At 26.7% G+C, this 26822-nt stretch overlaps 3 protein-coding genes across 3 annotated transcripts; 1 reads left to right on the forward strand and 2 right to left on the reverse strand.

Annotated features, from left to right (window-relative positions):
* Positions 1–7395: 7395 nt before the first annotated feature.
* LOC107436871 (uncharacterized) lies at positions 7396–8453 on the reverse strand. Its single transcript, XM_016048693.5, has one exon. The coding sequence runs from the start codon at positions 8064–8066 to the stop codon at positions 7464–7466; it is 603 nt and encodes a 200-aa protein (XP_015904179.2). The 5' UTR covers positions 8067–8453; the 3' UTR covers positions 7396–7463.
* Positions 8454–8511: 58 nt separating this feature from the next.
* LOC107436872 (mitochondrial import inner membrane translocase subunit Tim13-B) lies at positions 8512–16001 on the forward strand. The gene is made up of 3 exons (XM_043052005.3): positions 8512–8648; positions 11289–11357; positions 15555–16001. Exons 1-3 carry the CDS (start codon positions 8544–8546, stop codon positions 15651–15653), a joined length of 273 nt encoding a protein of 90 aa, XP_042907939.1. The 5' UTR covers positions 8512–8543; the 3' UTR covers positions 15654–16001.
* A 2491-nt stretch (positions 16002–18492) lies between these two features.
* On the reverse strand, positions 18493–26558 carry mRpL41 (mitochondrial ribosomal protein L41). The gene is made up of 3 exons (XM_016048692.5): positions 26226–26558; positions 21827–21939; positions 18493–18771 (listed from the first exon to the last, which is right to left on the reverse strand). Exons 1-3 carry the CDS (start codon positions 26410–26412, stop codon positions 18550–18552), a joined length of 522 nt encoding a protein of 173 aa, XP_015904178.3. The 5' UTR covers positions 26413–26558; the 3' UTR covers positions 18493–18549.
* Between the last annotated feature and the right edge of the window lie 264 nt (positions 26559–26822).

The raw sequence follows: 26822 nt of genomic DNA on the forward strand, positions 1-26822 counted from the left end.
GAATATAAATTTCTGAGATTTTAAATCTGTTATTTTACCTTAATTTTAATTAAAAAATATTTTAAAACCTGCTGATTACCTGTAGTATAATTAAATTTCAATATAATGCATGGCAACTGTTGGTAGTTTTGAAGTTTATATATTTTTTTTGGCAAACTTTAGTTTTTGACATTTTTGACGGTTTAAACCAGTATTATACCCTTGTCATGTCAAAAACCACTTTTTGACGTCAAAAACCCAACCCTGCAGAAACTGAATTACTTTGTGAATGGGGATTATTTAAACACATCTTAATGCAACGATGTAAAAACATGTCATTTAATGAATTACTTTTATTTTTATATACCAATGATGTGTCTGAACAGTACCCATTAATAACTTCTGTTATAGAGTATTGTGCAACAATACCAATGCACACTGTTGACTGTGAAAGGGGCTTTAGCTGCCTTAATTTGATTAAAACTAATATTCGAAACAGGTTGTTAATCAACCATGTAAACAATTTGTTAATGATTAATATTGAGGGCCCTGAAAGTGAATTTAACTTTCAAGAAGCATTTGTAAAATGGGCAAACATGAAAGAAAGGAAGATTGTTAATTATAAACCAAAATGTTTTGATAAATAATAAGTGTGTTTTTTTTTTGTTATAGGTATTCCTTTTGATATTCTTGTGCATTAAGCTATTCTTTGTCAGATAACTTACAGTACTTGTTTGATATAAAGTAATTTTATAAGCCTAATGGCATTTTAGCATTTTGCTAAAACTTTTTTTTCAGATTTTAGCTTTTTTGCTAATGAATTTTTAGACTCAGCTTAAACCCTGCAGGGTTTCAGTAATTGTTTCTATTTACATTTTTTTTAAAAATATTTAATTAGTAGCTCTCCTTGTACTCTATATAATCATAAGTTTAGTGGATGTAAGATAAATTTTTAAACCTACATACTATATTGTCATATCAAAAATGAAGGCTTCATGTTTTAACACTTCATGATGAAACATACAATACAGAATAATGAAATCGGGAATATTATCGCTTACTTTATCAGCTTTAAAACAGAGAAAAGATCATGTTCTTGTTGTTTAGATTTCATTACCATTGATTGCTCAATTGATCCCAAAAACCCTCAATGATTTGCCCCAAATTGGTTGTACTTGCATTCAAAAATACATTCTCACTGTCAATCATAAAACTTCTATCAAATATTGGTTCTCAAGATATAGCCCAAAGAAAGGGTTTTCCAGAGTAAAAAGCAAGTATATTGTAATAACAATGATTTGTTAGCTTAATCATTAATTGGAAGGATAGCACCCTTTAGGAATTATTTATCTTTGGTTTCCGAGTTTAAGTTAGTACAAGTAAAATCATCACAGATAATTTTGAGGTATGTTGGTGTATTTGAAAGGTATACGAAATTTTCTTTTTGTTGTTAGCTTAATCATTTTTAAGTTATGCTTCTATAAACCTAAATTTTGTAAATTAAACAAAAATTAATAAAATAAAACTGAAGTTGTGTCAATTCGCGGAGAACATTTCGACAGCGGTACATTTTGACTATCACTGGTTGAATAGTTAGTGGCAGGGGTAAAAATTGAGAAAATTTAGTCACTGGTCTGTTTAGAATGTCCATTTGGTTTTTTGTGGAAAAAAGGTTATGAAAGTGAATTTGGATGAAAATTTACTATACAAAGACTGTATAATGTTCACAATTGTTATTGTAAATGTGGTATTTTATGGTAATAACAGACTGAAACATGAAACAGAAAATAAAAAAAACTCAAAACAGTAAACCACTCTTTTACATCAATTGCTGATTTGGGGGCTCTTTTGGTGAGTTAAACTTCTAAATAATTTTTGACAAATCTGTGCTGGATGCCTTAGAAGGGAGGTGAACAGAAAATGATGAGGGCACCTCCGTGTGAAATATCTTGATCATGACATTTTTTCATTTAATGGCGATTTCATTGCTAGTTTTCATTTAATGGCAAATTTAATAACTTTTTGCTTATTTTCAAATTTATTAATAATCGAAAAAATTTAAATTTATACATCATTTTAAACTATGTAACTTTAAATGATAAAATGCAAAATTTGAATAAAACTGATCAAATATTTTATGAGCTATGAAATTTCAATAAAGCTGTATTTTGTTTGTTTTCATTTAAGAACAAATTTATATCTTAAACCAAATTCATACTTAAAAAGACCAATTTTCTAAAAGCCACTTGCAATTAATGTATTTACAAATTTTGCATGACGAAAATTAATAAAGGTTATAAAATTCATAAAAAAAGGGTGAGACTTTATTTTGTAAATTTATTTTCAATTTACATTACATTGTCCTTTATAATTTTTAATACTACACTGCACAAGTGTCTGATAAATCTGAGCGCTTGTTATTTTCTCAAATATTGAAAAATTATAATTTTAAAAAATTAATTAATTAAGAACAAAAAGAATTAAAATACGACATAGGTATTTGCATAAGAAAACGGAAATTAATAAATTGCTATGTATAACGTAATAACATTCCACATTGTTTTAGAAAATATCTACTTAAATCGTGCAAGAAATTGCAATTAAATAAATAGAAGTATGTAAAATATTTAAATTCTGTTGGTAGGTATTTTGAAAATTGATCACCCAACAATTTTCTTAAAAATGGTTCAAAAATACTTATCTCAAATCAAACACAAAATTTACTGTGCGTTAAAAACCCTAGTATTATTCGTTATTATACAGATTTTTTTAAATTACCAACACGTGTTGCTCCCCAACCTCCATGATTGATCATAATCATACTTAGTTCTCACTTTGAAACAGAAATTTTGTAATTACAAAATTTATTCCCTTTTAAATATTTTGTTAATTTATTTATTCATTTTTGGTAATGCTGTTTCAGTAAAATTTCTTCCCCCTCTCATCTCTATAACTCAAAATTTTATGGACAAAAAATAATAAATTTTACCATTTTTGAGACATGTTTAAAGAATATTCTGATATGAAGGTGTTTATTGATGCAGGCATTAATTTTTGAATTATATTTTATGCAAAAGTTTTAGTTCTTTTTTTATTTTGTGGAGAGTACGATTAGAAAGAGAGAGGAGTAGTCTTTATACACGAGAAGAGAGTATGTTTTGCCGGAACATACCCTTATGTCTGAAGATAAGCAATGCATCTAACTTTAAAATTTCGAATGAGTTTGCATTTAAATAAGTTTATTTGTGATTTTTTTATTTTTGCTTTTCAGGCTTTTTCATGTAACAGAAGCATAAGAAAAACTAATAAGGTTAAAAAAGATCTTAAATATTTTTTTAAATTAGAAATTAATTTTAAAGTTTATAAATTTTAAATCTTTAGATTTTTTTGAGGAAGTCGAAGTATTAATAAAAAATATTCTATTCTTTCCTGTCTTATGGAGGATAAAATGACCAGACTGTCTTACATCATCATCATAAAAAAAACTGAATTATTTTAATAAGGTGACTCTATAGTCATGCAAACTAATGTAGACAGTTTTAAAATTTATAACTGTTTCTTCGTTTTAAAGTTCTAGAGAATCGGTCATGCTGTTTTGATGAAAATCTAATTTCCTTAAGGACAGAAATGAGTTCATTTTGTTAAGATTGTGACTGTGTGGGCAACCTCAATATACTTAAAGAATGAACGACGAATAAAAGACCAAGTGTGTAAAATCCAGGGCAACATTTAAGAAAAAGGTGAACATTTTCAGACGAGCTTTTAAAATTATTAGTGCTAAAAAATTAGAAGTAGAAGCCAACTGCTAGAAATATTGTTATTAGTATAAAACATTCTCACCAACAAAAAGGAAGACATTCTATGTATTCAACGAAAAATATAAACGAAAAATTTATTCTTAATATGCAGCTCGTTGCAGTTTTGATTATTTTATACATTTCTCTTCTTTTTATATATTTCTCTTACTAATTTTATTTTGACCAGCTGTATATTCTTAATTTACAGCTGGTTAAATAGTAAAAATATTCAAGAGGGAATAAAATTAAAACTCAATTAAGCTTTCCTATAGAAGTAGACATGGTAATGAAGCCAGTGCATAGAGAGAAAATGGGTTAGAATTCTAATTTCCGCTGATACAAGTGCACCATAAATGAGAAAAAAAAAAAAAGAAGTTGAGTAAATGATATTGATTGCATTTTTTTTATGCAAAAGAAATCAAGTTAATTTTATATAAAAAAGCTCAGTATGTGGGATAGTTTATAAGCTTATTATAAGTTCTAGACTAGCAAAATATATTTGCATGATACAATGAATTTTTGGTAGATCAGAATCTTAACCAAGATCTGCAATGAAGCACTGCATTCAAGCAATCAGGAAGCTCATAGAGGAAAATTTTGGCCCTTAATCTTACTTCTCAGAAAATTTATTTTACCAGGCAAAGATAAAAGGTTTTGGTAATAAAGAAGGATTCACTCACGCTCCACATTCCTAGACAAATGCTGTCTGCCATTAGCAAAGCAAGACTCTTAGAGGCCCTGAGATAGTGAGGGCAAGTTAATCCCTGAAAATGAGATACAGTAGGGAACCGATTATCCGGAACGATCGGGACCATTGCTATTCCGGATAACTGATTTTTCCGGTTTTCTGAATCGCTACAAAAAAACGTTTTTTTATTGTTAAACCAAACTAAAAAAAAATATTTGAAAATAATCTTAAAAAGAAGAAAAAACGATGAAGTAATACACTAATGATTATTTCCAAAATGATGGTAAGGTAAGCATCTTTCAAAAAAGAAATAAAAATCCTAAAATCTTAAGAGGAAAAAAAATTTTTTTAAAAAAAATAACGGGAAAATTTATCGAATTTCGTTCCGGTTTTTTGGTTTCCGGATAACGGCTCCTGTACTGTACTTTTAATTTGTAATGAAATATTTTTTTTCACTTGAAAGTACTTAAAAATAGCATATTGATATTTTATTAATAAGCTTACTCCGTTCAGCCTTTTAAATTTAAAAACTTATGAAAAAAAATTAAAATTTTTCGATTGAAATTTAGAAAAATTTTACAAAAAATTTAAAATTTAATTTAAACAATATTTGAATTTTAGATACCCTTGAGCACTGCTCCAATGGCGGTTCTGTCCCTGCCGTCTCTCTTAGAAGGGAGGGATGAGGCCCTTACCATGAGAGTCTCAGTGTGACTTAAGCTCCCTAGTCAAATTAATAGCATCTTAATTAACTTTTAACTTAGTTGTTGATTTATAATAATAAAAAAAATTTTTTTTGCTATTGATGTAATGATTTTTTTTTTAGACTTGTGAACTTAATATAATCAATTATGTAAAGCAAAGAGAATTCAATGGCTAGGACATCTTGAGAGAATGGAGGAAAACAGAGGCCCTAAGAAGATATTCAAGGGGCAGTGCCAGGGCTAAAGGAAAAGAGGAAGGCCGGCAGAGAGATTGTTAGACAAGGTGGAGAAAGACCTTAAGATTCTAAAGGTTCGAAATTGGAAACAAAGAGCTAGAGACAGGAGAAAAATTACTTGCAAGGCCATGGTCCAACATGGACTGTAATGCCGGGGAGTTAGTTACAATTTGTGAACTTAGAAACTACAGCGCGAGAATCTCGCATTAAAAAATGATTTCCACAAAAAATTTGCGCATTTTATAAGTCAATTTCAAAATTCGCGAATATCTCGCATTTAGAAAAAAATTTCTCATTGAGCCATTCAGAATAAATTCCGTTTCACTTTTCTTCTTGTATTTTTCATTATTTTCAACATCTGCCCCATTATCTAGCTTCCCTAATTACCAGTATTGTTCAGAACCTTTAAGAACAACAGAACACCATCCCTCCGAACCTCTTTCAGAACGCATTTCTCTGCAACCAAGTGTTTACCGTAGGTAAGGTTTCTTCATGTAAGACGTTCAAATTTTTTGCGCATTAATGTAAGATGGACAAATACCCTTGTAAAGGCAATATCTTTACTCTGAAACGGACAAATGAAAAAAATGTGGATAGAAATGATCAAAACGAAACAAATACCCATTTGAGCAACCTAATGAGAATAGCTGATGATTTCCATATGATGATGCAGCAAAAATATCCAATGCTTTAAAAATTTATTATAATTAAAGAAGTCTCTTATGTTTTTTTTTTTTAATTTTTAGAAATCTCACCCTGTTTTTGTGAAAGGGTGAGAAATTCTCACCCATTTTTCTTCTGCGATGAAAACACTGTGAATTATTTTATATACTTTTATCTTTATCCAAAAATATCACCTTCTTCCAAAATGAAGTAGTAAATCAAAATAAATTCATCACCTGAACTTCAAATATGGAACAATAAAATGAAACCTCATCCTCATTTGTTTACACAGATAATGCAGATCTATAGCCAAATTTTGGTGATAATGATTGAGAAAATAAATATTATGGCAGTTCTTGAGCACTAAAACTTTATAAACTGTTTTCTGTTTATTATTTTTTTCAAAATTTATTTTAACTGCACTATTAATCTTTCTTTTAACTTTAACATCATTTTGTGTTCAGATATTGAAGTTATAGAGTTCTTTGCTTTTTAAATAAGAAATTTCATCATATAATGTTTTTTTTTAAAAGAAAAAAAAAATCAGATAAAAAAGTGCTTATTGGATTTTTTTTAAAGGAAAAAAATCAAAATAAAACCTGGGTTTTAATATTTGAGAAAGTGAGTTTATATAGATTGATATAGTGAGTAATGTGATATTATCTATCACATTATCTAAAAAATATCTACTAAAATCTTGTATCATTCTAAGGAGTAAATGTGAACCAATCAGTTAGCTTGTTCAAAGATTTAATATTGTTAAATATTTTTCCTACTCTTCCTTTTAACTTTTATGACAAATGGGCAGTTAAATAAAGGATACAGGAGTGTTTTCTATTTATTCATTAAAAATGGCGGGTACTTACCCCCATATAACTTACCCATAAAAAACATAGTAAATTCCTTTTTATTTGGATATAATGAAAATAAATAAACAAAATATATTTGAGCCAACAAATTGGATTAGTACCAAACTAAGCTCAGAGCAACTCCAAACAGCTAAAATGTCTTACTGCACCTTTTTTTCTTCAAAAGGTTGTGCACATTTATGACTAGAAATGCAATTTGATACATTTTATTCCGAAGATGTATCAATATTTGTACCAAAATAATTGGCAAGTTTTGGCCCCAACTAGGCAGACGATGTGAGAATTTTTGTTTTTTTAAAAAAGAAATTCGGGTAAAATTTAAAGCCACCCCTAGGTATGCCACTACGTAATTTTCAAACTTTTTTTTTTGGAAGTAAAAAAAAAACTCTTTTGCACTTAGGCAATTGTAGTTGGTGGAAATATCCCTTTTTTTTGTTCACAATTTAAAACACAAAATAATTTATTATCACAACAAAAGTATTTATTAAACCTGATTCTATCTATTTCTACAATTGCATTACAAACAATTACTTCTTTGAAAGTCTTAATTCTCTTTCTTTTTTAAAAGAAGCTAAGTCAGATTTCAGAAGAAAAGCCTGTTTTTGAATGTAACCACCTTTGCCTCTATTATATATGCGGAGAGAATCTTCTATACCTTCTTCACGTTTAAAGGAGTTCCAGTCATCAATTGACTTTTGAAGTGTTGAAGTTTTTGTTTTTTTACTAATTTTACCAATTACTGTACCCAATATAGAATGTCTTTTTACACCTATCACAGCTTTAGAGGAATCTTTTGAATGTGATTGTGAGTTGGTATTTTTTTTAAGTAGTTTAGAATAGTTGTTTTCACTTTCAATTTCGTATTTGTCATAGTCAGTTTGTTTAGAAGAATCGCTTTCGGATAGTTTAACATATGATTTTAAATTATTGAAAGAATCACAATGGGAATCAGCCAAAAAATTATTCCACACTTTTTCTTTGTAAATTTTATCAGGGATGAATTTATCTTGAGCAGGTGCTTCACAGTTTGATTCTTCGTTTTGTTCTTCTACATCTTCTAAATCATCACTTGACGGTTCATAATCAATATCCTTTTCACTATCATCTGCATCAGAATATGAATCAAACATTGCTGATTTTTTTAATACTCTCAGTTAATAAAGAAAAGATGATATTTAAATGATTCTATAATTAATGTGTTAGCGTGATGCGCGAGCAGACGAAATTCAACCAAGGCATTGGTTTTGTTATTATTTTGTTTTCAATTTAAGTCAAAGTTAAAGTGTAGATATATATTATTACTATATTTTCTAGTTTTCTAATGTGCAAGGTTATTAAATTTTTTCGATTATTTGAGTCTCTAAATTTAAATAAAAAATACATTGGACTGAATAAATATTATTTATACGATTATAATAAAATATTATTTCTTGTCTTTTTTTTCTAACTGTCATGTTAACTGTTAAAACAAAGTCATGTTTTGAAATTTTTTCCTTTCATTTGTTAATTTACCGGATGATGAAACAGTAATTAAACATTTCTATAAATTGCAATTAGATAAATTTGTGAAATATATTGCTTTATCAGTATCAACTGAACATTTTAAGATGGAAGCTTTAGGAGAAGGAAAACTCACAGGTGCACAGAAGGAAGAATTGATGGACCAAGTAAAACAGCAAGTAGCTGTTTTATTAGCACAAGAATTACTTCAGGTTTTTATAATGTTTGCTTAATTGCCTGTCATAGATTTCCGATCTTTTGGTGATTACCATTTTTTATCTGTTTATCATATGATCTTGAATTATTAATAAATTTTATATTATCATCAATCCTGGCAATACAGCCCAGGATGGGCCGAAGACCTCTATTAAGCGTTGCCAGCTACTGCTATAGGCAGCATGGATGTAGCAGGGATCCAATTTTTGTAGTGGGTGAAATTAAAATGCACTGCCATGCCAGTTTTCTAAATTTCAAATGTAAGGACAAAAAATTAATAATAGCAAAACTATTAATGATTTTTTTAATCTTTTTCTTGTTTTTAACTTTGATGGTTTTAAGGCAAGGAGGATATTTCCGTATCGTGATCTGTGGCAGAATAATCGCTAAGTCTTGGCTACTTCAGGGCAGCGTTTTGGGAGAAACTAAGAAAAAACATCACAGAAAGGGACCAACTCGAAAGATATAGGCAGATATCTACAAGTACCTATCCCTAGGCAGATATCTACGTGTTTATTTTTTTAAAAAAATTGCAAGTTTAAGATCTATTTGGCACCTTCACGATTGTAGTTGGTGAGACAAATCGCGATATGGAAATATTCCCCAAGTTAATGATGGTTCATAAAAATTTTCTTAATTTTTCTAAAATACTGAGGAGTATATTTAAAGATTTCTAATTATTAAAGGGGGCATTATACCCACTGTTCACCGTGCCAACAACACACAAGACTGGTAGCCAAACTCTTCAATTTTTTGACCTTGAAGATAAAGCAGTCCTTCTACACTCTGTCTATCCATATAAGCTTACCTCTATCCTTGTTACTTGGTTTAGCTGAAAAAATTTCTTTTAGTGTATTAATGTCGTTCATAGACATAACTTGCTTTACACAGTTGAGAGGACTTATTTTTTATATTGTGAACCACATCTGGTTCTTTGAACAAGTGATAAAATTTGGTGCTTTGTTTTCTACACCAGAAACCATTTTCCCAGATTCCTTTAAAGATGCTTCTCGCCATCTTATGTTTAAAGGTATTCAAAATCTTTTCCTCCTAATCCATCCTACGTCAGATTAGGATATATTATATGTTGCAATTAATTTTTGAGGTTTTACGATTTGATTTTACGAAAATGTTTTTTGCCGCATTGAAAATATTTAGTGAATTTAATTTAAATTATTAACATATTATTAAAATTATTGAAGGATTTTATTTTGCATAAATATGCACACTTTTGATTTTAAAAATTTCAACTTAGATTTGATGATATTGTAATGTTTGCTCATCATGCTTTATTGCTCAAAAATAAATTAAGTGTCTCCTATAGTCAAAGTTCTACATTTATAATTTATTTAATCTATATCATTTAATACATTCTCATGATTTTACATAAGTGTCACCTCAATTTTAAATGAATCATATTTAATGAAATATTCTCTTAATAAAGATTAATAACTTCTTATTTGATGTTTGCAAATGATATTCTTATTTTACCGAAAAACACCAATATTTTGTAGACTGAGCTGATTGTAACTTGATAACTAATATATTTTATCAATAGATTCTAAGGAGTAATTTTCTGATTTGAGCCAATAAGAAGGGTGAGGACTAAATGTCATGAATGTTATCCTGAGCGAGCAAGGAAATTTCACCACCAACTTGCTGTAGTTATAATCCGCCTGCATTATTTTAAAGAAACTATAAAAATTTTTAAAACTGTTTTAATGGAAGTGATACATTGTTTTATGAGATGCACTGAAAAGTAATATCAGTTTTAAAATATGTTTTATTGCAGAGTTGGCAAGGTTTAGGACAGAATGGATTAATCTACGGTTTAAGCATTCCTGTCTAAAAACCTTTTGACTTAGTCTGTTCAAAACTCTTTTATTCAAATTATGTCACAATTTAAAAAAAAATATTGTGTGAAAAATGAAAGGTTAATTTTTGAACAGGAAAAATGAAGACAAGTTTTTGTTTTATTAAAAAATTTTATTATCATTTTTAATCTTGCATTATTTATAATTTTGTGAAAACATATTTATTCATATTTAAAGGATTAACTATTTATTCATATTAAAAGGATAAGGTTATTCACTTTTGTTGTCCATTGAAATTGTGAAGCTTCAAGAGTTATAAATTTTTTTCTATTGTATTATATTATTTTCCTTTAATAAGTTACAGCAAATTGTGTAAAAAATATCAAATATTTATTATATGTAATTATTATGCTTACAATGGTTACACTATAGAATTTTTATCTTTTACCAATGTTCAAGGTTTTGGACACTTTAAGACAGTTTTAGTCAGTTTAGGGCAGTTTAAGAGAGTAAAATTTACTTTAATTATAGATTAAATTTTTTTTTTTCTACTCCGTTCTTCTGCCCCTTTATCACAACGCTTGACGTATTAGATATTCCTCATGCTTCATAAGAATGAATAGATATTTTTTTCCAAAATTTGAAAGTATTTTGATGCTGTAATTTAAATATTTGTTTTCAAATTCTGAGGTTATAGAATTTATTTTTGAAAGTATCTAAACAATTTATCTCTTGGTATTTTGTCATCATTTCTTTGTTTATGAGTTTTTAAACGAATTATTTTTTTAAAAAATTTATTAACTTTAATTTTTTTTCTTTCAGAAAGTCACTGATAAGTGTTTTAGAAAGTGCATTACCAAACCAGGAACTAGTTTGGACAGTTCTGAACAAGTATGTTGTTTTATTCTTAAATCTTCGAACTTTAATCCTAACTTTTCTGCACTTAGGCTTTCCTTATCATCAGGGGTCTGTCTAGGTTTTTCTGAAAGGTACCTATTTTGTGAAAATTTTGACATAATTTGTGAAAAATTAAAAATTATATTAAAAAGTCAACACAAAAACATGGTAAAAATATAGATTTATCGTTTCTTAAGGGATACAAAAATAAAATTTTAAGAAAAAGTATTTTGTGAAACTACCGTTTTTCCAAAGTTGAATTTGTGAAACTACCGTTTTACCTAAAATTGAATTTGTGAAGGTACCGCTAAACGGTAGTAAATTCGGCCTGGACAGATCCCTGATCATTAAAGTTATTTTTCCTTTGTTATTCAATGGGAAAATAGTTTGTAGCAGAGAAATTTTCGCAGCATTTGGCCCAGTGACTCAATGATCGAAGTGTTTAAAAAAATGGTCATTCGTCCTTAGGGTCAGTAAGAATGAATATGTCTATTTAAATTTTAACACAAAGTTTCTCAACCAAAGGATTTTTTGCTCAAATATTTTTTAAATGTTCTTCAATATAATTTAAAGAAATTTAGATTTTAGACACAAAGATAAAAAGACAAATCTAAACTAAATTATTTTCATTTATTTTGTACTGATTACTGTTTCATTTGCCTAAAAATCTTAAGCTTTTAAAAGATTTTTTTTATTGTAAATTTAATTGTTTGGAAATTGCATCTCTTTTCCTTCTTGCAATTAAAAATAGTTTGTATCTTTTTTTTGTTGAAATGTATTGTGCAGTTTGCTTTTTAGTATTTCAGATCCATTTATAAGATTTCACTAATTATAAATTTCAGTTTTTAAAGTAGCATCTTTAAAGAAAAGTTCTGATTTAATAAAACAATGGGATTTTGTTTCATTTTTTTAAAAAAAACCCCTGTTTTTATTCAATTACTGCTATCTGGTTTCATTGACCACTATTCTCTTGCAGTTTAAATCATGAGACCACTAATTATTTTTAGAATTGATTTATTTTAAATTTGTTTTGACTAGTTTGTTTTTAATATGTGTTTTTATATATATGTATTTTTATATATTTTATATATATGGGTTATTTGTTTATTTTAATAGACATCAGAGTTAAAAAGGGAATGAACATTTTCATATAGTATCTAAAGGCGACTATTATATTGTCCTGTTTTAGCCACTAAGCTGAAGTTATTGTTTGTGAGATCAACCATCATATCATATTGAGCCACCATCAAAAGTTGTTAAAATATTAGTTTAAACCAATTCTTTCCTCTATTCTTTAACTTTAAAATAATCTTATTATTTTATTCTCATAACAAACATTGACACTTTTGGTTGTGGCAATTTTTTCCCTAGAGTACCTATTCTGTTTTATTGAATCTGAAAGTACAGTGGAAAGTCCTTATTAAAATTATTTATCTGAATAGCAATAAGTCTATAAAGTAAACATTGATCAAAACATGGCGTCAGTCAATTAAAAACGGATAATTAAACCAATTTTCTTGCAGTTATTGGTAGCAGAAACCCTTTACCACAACAGCAAGCACTGCAAATTATCACTGTATCTGCAGATTATTTTTCATTTAAATTTTATTTTTTTATTTTTAAAAAGTATGACTAATAGGAGAAAATTTCTGAAACTCCTAATACGAACATCTTTATACTTGTTTTTAACAAAAATTGAAAAGCTGAATCGAGAGAATAGTGCAAACAACAAAAAGCAAAGAATTTTTTTTCTGTTACTTAATTACAGATTTAAATATATGGGGTAAAATTCAGCTTAAATTTAAACAATATAAAGTTTTTATGTATAATTTTTAAGGGTCTTATATTTGCTAATTTTGCTGCACATATGTTATACTGCTGAATTTTTATAGTAATAACCTCTATCTGACTGTGCTGACATCATAGACAATTTTGGATTTATGAAAGTAATGCTGCAGATTCATTTAATAAATTTTGCTACTGGGGTTATTGGTTACATGGCATTTAATTAATTTAAAAAATGTTTAATATTATAAAATAAATGAATGAATGTAAGAAGTCTAGAACTTCTTGAACTTTCTCTTTCATTTTTATTATTTTGATTTAACAAATCAGTTACCATATGTTTAGATAAAAGGAAAACATTAAAAATCAAGCTACAAATTCCAAAATTAAATCAATTCTATTTCATAATGGTAATAAATGTAGAACAGAGCTGTGTAGATTTCGTAATGAAAACAACTCCATTTTAACCTGAAACAGTCTACTGGTGTTTCTTATAGTCACTAATAATTTATGTCATGTCATTCATAATAGTCATGGTTAATTCCTCCGATTAAAGTTATTTTTTTTTCTTTCTTTAATCCCTCTTTTCTTTTCAACAAAGTTTTTAAATGTGCTCATTAAAGCAATATAAATGAAGTTCTGAGCAAAAATTTATGGAGACATTAAAATTTTTTTTTTGGGGAGGGGGATGATATATTTTGATTGTTAAAATCAGATATGGAACTATATTTAATAAAAACATTAAATCAGCTGATTAGTACGAATTATAATATAAAATTAAACATTTTTGAATTTCTTTAACATTTCTGACCATTAATCAAGAAGATAATGAAGGTTCTTGCCAGTATAAAGACATGGCAACAATTCTTGCCAAGTATTTAACAAATGTTTCTTAAAATACTATGCATGGGTGACAAATGTGTCACTTGAAAATTATTACCCTGATATATCTCCAGTGCCTCCAACTACTGCAGATTAATTGTAGTTTTTATGCAATTTTACCTGTTTTCATGCAAATTATAATTGGTTCTACAAAAAATTCTGATTTTTGAATTTTTTCAACAGTAATTTATCATTTTCAGCTTTTTGTAGTTTTTCACATTCTAATATATTTAATATGATGTTATTACAAAATGCAATTTTTAAAACCATGTCCTTAGCAATAACTGCTAAAGAAGTAATAACAATACCATATAAATTTACTATAAAATTATTGTAATCAATCTTGGTTTGAAGTGATTGCTCAAATGCACAATTCAAGATTCGCGTGTTATAATATAAATTAAAAAAAAAAAAAAGATTTTCATAACCATATTAGAATATTTTTAAAACTTTTAGGAGATTAAAATATTTTAGAAATGAAATGTTGTACTGTTCTTTGCATAAATACAGTACACTCTCGATTATCCGTGCGTGGATTATCCGGTTTGCGGATTATCCTTGCTCGTTCCGGAGTCACACAAAAAATATAAAGAGAAACATTTTCAAGATTAAAAAAATTTGATTCATGAAGTTATAACACTACCAAATTTTTGGAAGCAATATTCGTTATTGGATTGCAGTCTATGGAATATCGGGTAAAATTGTCTGCGTTATAACGATCTTGGAGAAAGATCATACTGCTTGATGAACAATCCTCTTCAGATGTTCAAGAAAAATATGATAACAGTATTCTCGAACAAGCAAAAGAAATCTAAGGTTTCGAAATTTTTGATGAAGAAAATTTAGAAGATTGGTTTCAAAGTGATGCATGTGAGCCTGGCTTCCAGTATTTGACTGATGAAGACATCGTTATGTTGTTAAATCAAATAGTGATGATAGTAACTGATGCAGAAGATGTAGTAAATGAATGAAATACAATTTCTCATTCTGCTGCTCTGTGGAAACTTTATTAGATTATATGCGAGGATTTGATTACGGTGACATTACTGCTGTTCGTAAAATATGTGTATCGATATATGGTGAAGATGCATTACACATTTTTTAATAAGGAAAATTCCTAGTTTGATGTTATGCAAGCAAATGTCAGTAATTTTTATATTTTTTGAACTGATATTGAATTTTTCTTTAATAAAAGGAGTTTTCGGATTATCCGTGTTTTTCGATTGTCCGTGCGACCTGTCCCGGTGATTAACCCGGATAATCGGGAGTGCACTGTATGTACAATCAATGATATGCATTTTAAAATGCTTTTACTCATATAGCTTGAACACTTTTTTACTTTGTTATATTTTTTAATCACTAAATAAATAATTAGGGTCCTTTTTATCTACGAAATTTATTGTGTGAACCCTAAAGATAAATAATTAATTTACTTTCAAAAACATAAATTTCTTCATGATGCATGCAAATTTTTGGCTTTTTATAAAATTTCTTTTATAATATATTTTTCTTTAAATTTTTTAGAAGTGCCTCTCGATGTGTATGGATAGATATATGGATTCCTTTGGTCTAGTATCAAGAACATATGCTGGTAGATTACAACGAGAAAGAGGACAATTATAATAATTGCATATTTATTAGAACTGATTATCTTATTCAATGTCATGAATTAGTTAGCTACATTAATTTAGCATAAGCATAGTACATCATTTATTTTTGTAGTTTTCTTTTTTTGAATACCATTAAGCCATGTCATACTGTTTTGTTTCACTAAATTGTTTTAACTTACTTTTCAGTGTTTGAATCAGATCTATCTTATGTAGATCTATCTTATAGTTATTTTAAATTATTTAAAAATATGTTGTCAAAATTGATTATAACATTGATTAAGATGAAGTATATTCATTAATATTGTATTTGTATTATAATATTGAAATAAGCTTTAATAAAATGAATTGTTTCAGTTATAAATGCTTCAGACTATTGCTTTTTTATTTTTATGATCTTCATAAATTCAGGCTTGGCAGTTGTCCTATTTTTTCTATATTCCCAAAAAATCCCATTAAGTGTCTTATGTTTGTTTGATATTTAAAAAAAATATATATATATATAGTTGTCTAAGATAATAGCTTAAAATAATTGACAAACCTTATCACTGTCAATTCTTACTTTGTCCAAGTGTTGCTCATTTTCATAAAAACATAACTTATTTTCAAGATTTGTTTATTTAGTTGACAGAAAATTATCAAAATAAGTTGATATGAATAAAATATTAGATTTAAGATAGGTAATAATTTTCAAACTTATTTTACTTATGAAAAAAACCTGGTGTTCCAAACATAAGAGTGTGGTTGGGCTACTTTCTAATTACTAACTGAGTTTCAATTTCCAGGGTTACTTATTTTTATAAAAAAAATTTGATAAAAAATAAATATTTGAAAATATTAATTTGATAAAAAAATATTCGAAATAGTATATAAATAAAATATATGTCTCAAAATAAATAATTCAAATAGGATTTTTTTGTCACTTTTGTACAAATAGCTTAGTGTTCAAAATTTAGAATATTGAATTTACCATGTCTTCTTTTCAGTAAAAAGCCTGCTTTCTTTGGTGTAAATGTAGAAAAATATAACGTTTTCATTCAATTTAGTGTTTTCAAAATATATTAAATTATAAGTTTTTCTTTGTTCATAAGTTAAATAGAGCTCATTAACATAATTACATAGAATTGTATAAAATTTTTTTTTAAGTTAAACTCGGGTAACTTGATTTACGGCCAGTCACTTGAAAGGTCCTATATTGTATATATATATATATTTTTTAAAAATAAGCTCCTATAATTTTTTTGCCTTTCCTGCTAGGACTGCATAAATATCAATTTCAATTATACTGAAATAATATTTCATTACTGAGTCTTATTTCTATAATTAAAATAGGCCTAGCAATTGTCCTATATCTCCTGTATTTTAGAGAAAAGAATTTCTCTTATTGTTTTTTTAACTTTGTTTCTGATTCTAAAATTTTCAATTTTATATTTAATAACATTTTTCATTTATTAACAATTAAATTGATTTAAAAAAAAAAGCGTTTTTCTATTATATACTCATTATTACATGTCTTTTGTCCCAAACTTTTTAAGACATTACCATCAGGAATTACATGATAGCACACCACTTTCCAAAAATCTGATGATTTTAAACAACTGAAACTGTTGCTTTCAATCTTTTATTTTCCAGTTAATACATTTATTAAATAACAAGATACTTTTTATTTATTAATTTTAAAATTTATTTAGCCACAAAAAAGTTAACAAATAAGTTCTAATAAATAATTTTCAGTGCTAGTTTTGTTCCAGTGTGACTGCTTAATCATAAAACAAATCTCATTAAACTCATTTTACCAATTTTTTTTATGACAAAAATGCTGCTATAGAAAGGTTTACTTTCCCTAATAGTTTAATTTTTAAATCTTTTATTTTTGAATGACTATCAGTTTTTATAAGCTTTTAAGAGCCATGGAAATTTGTTACAGTCAGAAAAGTCTGCTTGGTTCTAGTTAGATAAAAGATGTTGGGTTTGGGTCCTTAATTTAAAAGGAGAAAAAGAGGTTTTTAATCTTATGAAAATTATCTAGACTATTATAGTTATGTGAACAAAAACTTTACTTAACTGAATATTAGGCAAATTATTTATTTTCACGTTTGAACACTTTTGGTCCTATGATTGATTTATCGAATTATTATAATAAAGTTAATTATCAATTAAGTTATATTTTTTCTATCAATTCCAAAACCAAGTTTCTAAGGAGGTAATTAAAAAGATATGCAAGTTCTATGTATATTATTCGTAACACTTTCCTAGTTCATGCATAATCACTGAACAATCTGATTATAAGATTTTTATCTATATGAGTGCTGGCGTTAAGATGTTGATATCCAGTACTTTTTTATGATGGTTTTTCTTTATAAAACAATATTTTGTTCAAATGTATTTTTTTTTAAAAATTCATTTCTTAAATTGTTAAAATTTTGAAGTCGAATATTTCAACTACAGACTCCTGCTCTGGTTTTTATCAGGATATCAGTTTATCTGGAAAATTATAGGATGTTTTGAATTTTACTCATTCACTTTTTAAAAAAGTAAAGTTCTCCTTGTATACACATTTTATAAAAGTATTTTACCTATTTTGTATTAAATAATATTAAGGAAAAGGTAACGATACATTTTTGCTTCTGTTTCGAATGAAACAAATCTCTCTGTATAATTAACACTCAGTGAGGGAGGGAACGATTTTCCATGTTATTGATTTGCCAAAACTTAGCAATACTCAAAATACAATCAATCCAATCAAGATTTTCTACAAGATGGACATAAAACTGTTCTTCCCCCTTGATCTTGAAAGATGAATTAGAAGCAACCATGGGGGTTGGTGTGTGAAGTGAACAGGGAGTGGAGCCTCCTAATATTAAACTTTTATTTTTTCATAAAATCTACATTTATTAAACACTTTACAGAGATTAGCCAAAAAGATCACTTCCAGTTAAACGAGCTTTTGTCCAGGCTTCTTCAGGACCCATGCTTTCTTCTTTTGATGGTTCTAGAGGATTTCCATGCTCATCAAGTTTACCTTCTTCAAGATCTTTTTTAATTTTTTTGGAATAAACAGCATAGAATAAATGTTCTGGAGTAAATTTTTCTTGAACAATGTCAGCTGTTCGATACGACACATATGGCTTCAACTATGTAAGAAAGAAAAAAATATACTTAATAATAGCAAAACAAATGACACAGATATTTATTTCAATACAAAATAAAATAATTTCTAATGTAATGTAATGTAAATTCTTTGCGGTACGAGTTTTGATTATATGTTATAAACTTTAAAGACATTTCTGTTTGCAAATTTTTTGTCTCTTATGAATAATATTAAATTTATGTCATTTTAAAAAAAGTTAAATAATATTGAAAACTTACTTACTGTATTGTTCTGCACCATTTAAAAAAATATTGTTTAATTTTATAATATACTCTGTTCAACAAAAGCTGAAAAAAAAAGAAAACAACCTTTGCATTACCTTTGGCTGGTTAGAGCCAAGTTCACGACGAACAGTTCTAAACCGTCTAGTGGTAAATTTGAAAAGAATTGCCCACTCAAGAAGTAACTTTCTAAAAATAGGTAATTTCGGTGATACACTGCAAGCCTTTATATTTATTAATGCTATAATTTTTTTTGGTAGAGAATACACTTACATTAACTCTACTTTTAAGATGTAAAATAGAAGTTTCAAATGAATAAATAAAATTGTAGTTGTTTTAAAGGTGTAACCAAGAACAAAACTAAGAATTTTTGGGGAAAAATCATACATTTCTGAAAAATATTTTTATTTAAACTTTATCCTACTTGTAAAAATTAGGAGCAAACATTTTCAACTTAAGTTGTTCTTAATAATTGACTGTAAGGAAATGCATTTTAACAGATATTTAAAAACATCTTTCCAAGTTGGGTGTCTAATTATTTACACTGTATTTTTAAAAAAATAATAATAATAAAAAAAACAACAACTTGAATTTGTAACTTAATTTTCAGATAATTTTTGTTTGTTAAAGTTATTTTAATAATATTTGAATTCAGATGAGTATTTTCATGGATAAGTTAGATTAAAAAGATAAAATTCTAGAAAGAACTGAAAAGAAATAATAGAACTAACAATCTTGTGAACAACATAAATAAAAGTTTTAAGCTTAAAACTGGGAATTATAATAATTTCATAGATTAAATTAATATTCATAATAATCATCTTTATGTATTTGTTGTAAGTACAGTCTTTATTAATTGGAGGCTTCTTTTTCAACTGTACAAAAATGATATTGCATACATTTTTAACACATTTGTTATTTTTTCAAATTTGATTTCTAAACGAGTGTTTGTGAAAGAGTAAGAAAAAGGGAAGCAAGAAAAGAAGGACAGGATTTGAAAGAAATAGAAGAGGTAAAAATTTCAAAAGCAAGATTTTTTATTAATTATTTATTGTATAATACATCCTTAATATAATTGTACTATGTTTTAAAAAAAGTTAAAATTTTTAAATCTTAACAGAGCCAGGTGGATCAAAATTAGCTAATGCAGTGTTCAACAGTAATACTGATGGTTATGTTACTTCAATTTATTAATTAAACGATAATTGACACCAATAAAAACTATTTATAAGTTAGAGACTTGAATCGACATAAATATTATTTAATTCTGAATTGGTTAAATGGGGAATGCTTTTGAGCTTCAGCAAAAAAAATTTAAAATAAAAGTGTTTTTGATAGTAATGAGTTTGAATTGATAATTTTTAATAAATTTTTCTCCCTTTTTGTATAAACTGAAATCAAGAATAATTGTAAATATAAACAATTAATTTAGTTGATTACATTGTTTAAATATTATCTATAAAATTCATTGAAGACTTTTGTAATAAAATAAAACAGCTAGACGATAATTTAAACGAAAAAGAAACATTTTTTGAAAATTGTATAGCTATCAAAGCATGAAGATGATTTTTAATTTACAACTATGTTTGAAAAGAATTTTATTAGTTTTTTATAACAAAATGTAAATTTCCTTTCCAATTTTTTTTTTTTTTTTTTTGTAAAATAAAGAATACATTTTTTTATTTATAAATATTAAATGATTTCGGTTTGGTGCAAGGAAAAAAAGAAATAACTACCCACATTTCATAGATTAATATAATTTGTGTGTTTTTTTTTATTTCTAAGGAAAAGGAGTGTTCTAGATTATTTTCATAAAATAGTTTTGCTTCACATTTCTATATTCTTATAATACTTTTTTAAACAGTTAATTTTCAGTTTTTTTTCTCCAGTTTTTTCCAATGTCTTGAGAGAAATTTAAATTCCAGTTAGACATAATAACATTAATACAGCAAGAAAATAGTAATGTCTTTCTGAAAAGAGTTCTGCATTTCAGATTGATAAATTGGAATTTCAATGGTTTTGTCAAATTCAGAATTATAAAATATCAATTTCAACATTAATCGTCCAGACAAAGTTTTAAATAAAATTTTTTAATACATTTAAAAATATATATATAAAATCTAAATAATTATTTCGATGAATTTCATTCTATAAAGCAAGCAACTTATAATATCTGTATATATTTATAATAAATTAATTTGATATAGACTTTCTATTTTGTGGCATGTCCTATAATTTAAATTCAATTGACTTCTACCAGGAAGCTATACCGTGGGAGGAACGCTTCACTACAAATTCAGTTTCACTTACATTAGTAACTTAAAGTATAAAAAAAAAGGGAGTTCAGGAAATTAAGAGTAAACTTTGAACTCTCAAGTGCTGAAAATTTATTTTTCATACTATCAAATTGCAAACAAATTATGGCAGTTTTAAATATCTGGGAAGTAATCCTGTCATAATTTGTTTGCATTTTAATATTTTGAAAAAATATTTTCAGCATTTGTAACTTCATGGCATATTCTGAAATTTTAAATTATCAATAAAGGTGAAACAGAGCGTGTGGTGAAAAAATTTCTCTCGTGATATAGCCTCCTTGTAAGGGTGAAGACGAGTATCCTGGATGTTAATTCATAGACTCTTAAAAAGTATTAAGCAACACAATAATTCGTAGCATGCCCTAGTGCCCAGACAAAGCTAAACATTAATTTAAAGTTATATAAGAATACATCATAATATGTGCATAAAATTTATGCAAATAATATATACATAATAATATAGACAAAGTCATACAAACATGGGTGGAAAATAATTTCTTACATTAAAGTTAGTTAAATCAGGAACCACAAGTTCAGGTATCATTTCAGGTACTTCAACAAATTTCTTTTTTACACCTTCACCTGTCCAATATCCTGTTAGCCTCATTCCTCTCTCTGTAACATAAATTATATAATTAATCTATACAAAAAATTATAACATTAAATATTACCAATTTACATATTTATAGTTTTTTTTTGGTTTTGTTTACGTCAACAATTAATTGGGAATTTTGAGCAGTTTTTAGTTGAAATAGTAAATGTGGTTTAATATAATGTAACTTTTGTGTTCCTATAATTGATTTTATTATTTTCTCCTTGCGACTTTTTCTTGTTTTTTCAATATTTTCTAAAGAAATATACAAGGTAGTTATCTTATCACTGAAACTTTTTGAGAGATCAAAAAATTCCTTTGCAGTGTTAATAATAGCCTTGTTTTCTAACACTTTTATCCATGCTCCACATTTAACTGATGCTCCAATGCCATCAACTGCTACTTCACCACATGCTGTTTTGTGAAATGACCAATCAGCTTCAAACCCAAAGTCATCTTTATGGTAAACTAAATTCCCTAAATTGTATCTATTTTTAAAATGGATTCTTGCACTGTCACTCCAGTAGTGAGCATTATTTATATAAAAATGAAGTTTTCTTGAATATTACTTTATTTGCATTGAAAATAAAGCCTATGGGTGCAAGTCTTCCATCCCCAGGATGGATTTCTGTCTTTCGAAAATGTCCGCGGACGGAAGTAAGACGGAAACAAGACTGACTCGAAGACGGAAATCGGATTTTTTTTCCTGTCCTTAAAAATATTTTTTAGGTCTACTTTATTGGCCTACTTTCTTATGTCCGGTCGTTATTTTATCAAAAGACAGATGAATAAATATTTTTTGTACAGTATTTAAACTTGATGTATTATGGTAAAGCTTTCTTAGATAGTTTGCATATGTCGAGGGGGTATTGTGTATGTTAGGTATTTCAGTCAAACAATTTTCAGTCTTGGCCTTTTTTCCAACTTGCACCCATGATAAAGCCTTTATCATGTTGTATATCATCTGATATTACTGCATCTGATATTACCTCGGCAACAAAAATGTCCCCTCCTAAACAATTTTCTTCATCTTATATTTACTTACATGTTATAGAATTTAGTTTAATTTTGATATTTAATAATTACTTTAGAATAATATTTGATATATTTAAATTCAAATCATTCTTACACTTTATTCACAAGATGAGAAATTTAAAATTTCATCTAAAAACATTTTGAAGGGGACAATGGAAATTTCCTAAATGCCTTAAATCAGTTATTATTATTAATTCAAAGCTTAAAAACATTATTCAGGCTGTAAGAATTCAGGATTGATCTGCAACACATTTTCCACTGAAATGTACCTAATATAACCTCCAAATAACTTGTAAAAAAAAATTAAACAGTTATTTAAATTAACATTTTTCTGAAATTTCAAAACATGTAGTTTTTAAAAATAGATAGTTTTATTTGCTTCAGGAAATGTTTTTTTGAAGCGTATTGGGACCAGTTACTGTGATTTTGCCCATATTACAATTTTAAATCAAATGTAAAATTCTAATTAGTTTGGACTTGTCCTGGTTTATGCAGATAACTTACAAAATAAATGAAAAGCAAATGGTTGAAAAAAGTCAAATATAAGATTTTCTTAAAATATATTAATTTAATGACTATAAAAACGATATGCTTGTTGCAATATGTTATATAAATTGTCAATTTTACATGACTTGAAATGAAATACTATACAAAACTATACATTGGAGTTTTATTGCACTGTATTATTAGAACTACTTTTGTAATAATAAATATAAAATGTGGAAAACTTTACAAGACTATCTGTAACTAAAAATGTTTTAACAAAATAAAATGTCATAGTAAATTCAGGACACAGTTATTATCTAATGAAAATAAATGTAAATAAATAAAAAATAAATTACTCAGCCAAAAATAAATAGATGTAAAAAATAATTGTTTGAAAACTGAAATATTTTAGATCTGTTGAAAAATTGTTACTTGATAATAAAAATGCTTTTAATATAATATGCTATCCTTTTTTCTTTCTATAAAATAAAGTTTTGTTCTAAAAATAATTGAGTTTTACATGAGTTGTAATAACTGAGTTAAAAATAATATACACAGATTATTTTCATGTATTTAATTTTCTGAAAGGAATATATGGTATTAAATTATAGTTTTAATCACTTGGAATTTTTTTAAAAAAAATCAAGAGATTAAAAAGTTTTTAAAAACAAAAATAGTTGATTTAAATCAAAGTAAAAATGAAGCTAATAATAATCATATGGGTAGTGATCGGAGAGTATAATGAGTAATATTTACAAAAATACTCATAATTAAAAATCTTATCGTTAAAATGGGACATGTTCTAAGTTAAGTAAATGAAAAAATTATGCAGATATTTATAATGATATTAATGATGAATAAATGCAGATATTTATACTATAATTATAATATCCAATTTTCCACAAAATGTGGTCTACATAATCATATCAGAAATAGAAAATATATTGATAACTTATAGTATCATTAGTTTGCTCTTAATAAATATGAAATACAAATTAAATTGAACAGAAATAAACTTAATTTATCTGATTTTCTTCTATATTTAAGTGTTTTTTGAATATATTTTTTACTTATTTAATTTTTTGAATAAATTTTAACTTAATTTTTTAACTTGAAACTTAATATTTCAATATCATAAAAGATAAAATAAACAAATAAATAAATAATGCGATCAAAGCTCAAGTTATAGACTTAATTATCATTAGCAATTCTCAATTTTTAACCTGTTCCATCTCATTGACTTTCTTGCAAATTATTTAAAAAAAAAGGAAATCTATCACAATATAATCTTTCATGCCCTGACAGCACATGTTACCCCATTAATTTTCTAAGCTTTCAGAAGTTTAACATTTCTTGTTTTCTAAAAAAACTCATAAAAACTATTCTTATTTCCTAAAACATAAATTTTTTTTAGCTGGTTAAGGCATATATAACTAAACAAAATGATTTTATTATTATCAATTAAAAAAGAAAACCTGGAAAAGTTTGCAGAGAGAAATAATTTATATAGAAAAAGTTTGAATGTCAGTCTTCATGCAAATAATATTTTAAAAACCAATCAATGATTTATTTTCCAAAAAACTTGTTGCACTTAAATTGCAATTTTAATGCTACAAAAATTAAGTAGTATAAGTAATTTGAAAGTGAAGTTAGTAATTATTTAGGTTAGTTTATCAACACAGTAATATTTTTAAAGTATAGAACAGAGTAATAATTTTGATATGCACTCTTTCTTTCTAGTAAAAGCTTTTAGAGAGAAATTTTCATATTCTTACATGTTTGTGCCAAACATGCAAAAATTGTTTAAAAACTTTGTAGAGGTTAGCTCTGCTTTACAATTGAGAAAACAATGTAAATGCTTCCAGATAGATTTCGAGAAAAGTGGCTTGACAACTGTTTTCTTCTATTGCCAATGCTATGAACCTAAAATAAAATTTCAAAAAACTGATAGAACAAAATTTATTCTTTGAAAAACATTTTTTGCAATATGTAGCTTATCACACATAGATGCCAAATATATGAAAATCATGAATTTGAATTTTTTGTCGTTTACGTTGATTTTCAATTGCATGGCGGAGTTTGGAGTTGGCTATGATATATACTCTTCAAGATGATCATTTTCTGTAATGCTTTAACTTTTTTGAAGGTCGTAACAAGGAGGTAAGGATAACTTGACTATTATCATAGTTCAGGTATGGAAATCTTCTAGATTTTAGCATGTTATAGTGTTTAAATCGAACAAGAAAGAGCTCACCATGACAAATTTCCAATTAGAAATAATTCAAAATTATTTTCAGACTTGTGGAAAGCTCTAATTTGTTTGGAGATCTTTAGATGATAGATCCCTATATTTAATATTTTGCATCTACCATTGATTGAACTAATGGATGCAATAGATTTTATTTAAAATTAACATTCAGTAAAACAAAATGAAGCGAAATGCTTGAAGCAAAATTCTTTGAAGCTTATGTCTCACAATGTAAAATCATAATACAATGTAAAGATTAGTTCTAAAAGCAAAACTAGAAAAAATACAATTAACCTCAACATTTAGTTATATTGATATTTTTATCACAGAATTCAGGCTTTCAAATTGTTAGCTACAATTTCTTAGGGGGAAATATATAGCAATGTTTATTTAAACAAAAACAAGTTTAAAAACTGTACAAAAAGAGAAAACTTATGTTTCCTTTTTTTTACTTTTATAATTTTTAATTTATTGTTAAAAGTTGCAGTTGAAAAAAAAATTGTTACGATGAATAGGTAAATATATTAGTAAAGTGCTTACGATCAACCAGTTCGGGATGCTCTCTAAAATATTTCTTATCTAAAGGTGTTCCCCGATTGGGATAAGTGAATTTTCTGAAATTTCTTTTGCCATATAAAGCTGAGCTTACAGTAAAATTTCGGACGAATTGAAATGTTTTGGAAAACCCAATTCTAGAGGTATTATGTAAATGGAAAACTGAATTCATTCTGAAGAATACAAATTTTACTCTCAATTACAAATGTTTATAGCTGTCAATGCTTAAAATATAAGAAAATATACATATTAATCGAGATAAAAAGGGAAGAACAAAAAAATGAATTTATTGTTTACAATAATTGATTGATTGATAAATGATTAAAGCGACAAGTGTATCTCCTAAAAGAATTATTTGCTTGCAGCTTTCACAATTTTAATAGGCCTAACAAGAAGTATGAAATAAAACTAACTTCAACTTTATTTCAAAGTAAAATCACGTGGTGTAAAAAAAAATTGTTCTCAAAGCGCTTATGACGCTAATTTTGATTTGTCTTTATTTTTTCTTTTTCTTACAATAATGTATCTTCTATAACTCTTCTCTATCTTATATCTTTTTTCTTTGTATTGTTTATATTACCA

The sequence above is a fragment of the Parasteatoda tepidariorum genome, chromosome 10 (assembly GCF_982258835.1).
Source record: "Parasteatoda tepidariorum strain Cologne lab strain chromosome 10, Ptep-v5.0, whole genome shotgun sequence".
NCBI classification, from domain to species: Eukaryota; Metazoa; Arthropoda; class Arachnida; order Araneae; family Theridiidae; genus Parasteatoda; species Parasteatoda tepidariorum.

What these genes read in the sequence shown, in the direction of transcription:
- LOC107436872 (XM_043052005.3), top strand. Translation starts at nt 8,544, where the DNA reads ATGGAAGCTTTAGGAGAAGGAAAACTCACAGGTGCACAGAAGGAAGAA. An exon ending in TAGCACAAGAATTACTTCAG is followed by an intron (nt 8,649 to 11,288) that starts GTTTTTATAATG and finishes TTTTTCTTTCAG; the next exon opens with AAAGTCACTGATAAGTGTTT. An exon ending in GTTTGGACAGTTCTGAACAA is followed by an intron (nt 11,358 to 15,554) that starts GTATGTTGTTTT and finishes TAAATTTTTTAG; the next exon opens with AAGTGCCTCTCGATGTGTAT.
- LOC107436871 (XM_016048693.5), bottom strand. Translation starts at nt 8,066, where the DNA reads ATGTTTGATTCATATTCTGATGCAGATGATAGTGAAAAGGATATTGAT.
- mRpL41 (XM_016048692.5), bottom strand. Translation starts at nt 26,412, where the DNA reads ATGAATTCAGTTTTCCATTTACATAATACCTCTAGAATTGGGTTTTCC. An exon ending in GCATCCCGAACTGGTTGATC is followed by an intron (nt 21,940 to 26,225) that starts GTAAGCACTTTA and finishes TTTATGTTACAG; the next exon opens with AGAGAGGAATGAGGCTAACA. An exon ending in CTGATTTAACTAACTTTAAT is followed by an intron (nt 18,772 to 21,826) that starts GTAAGAAATTAT and finishes TTTCTTACATAG; the next exon opens with TTGAAGCCATATGTGTCGTA.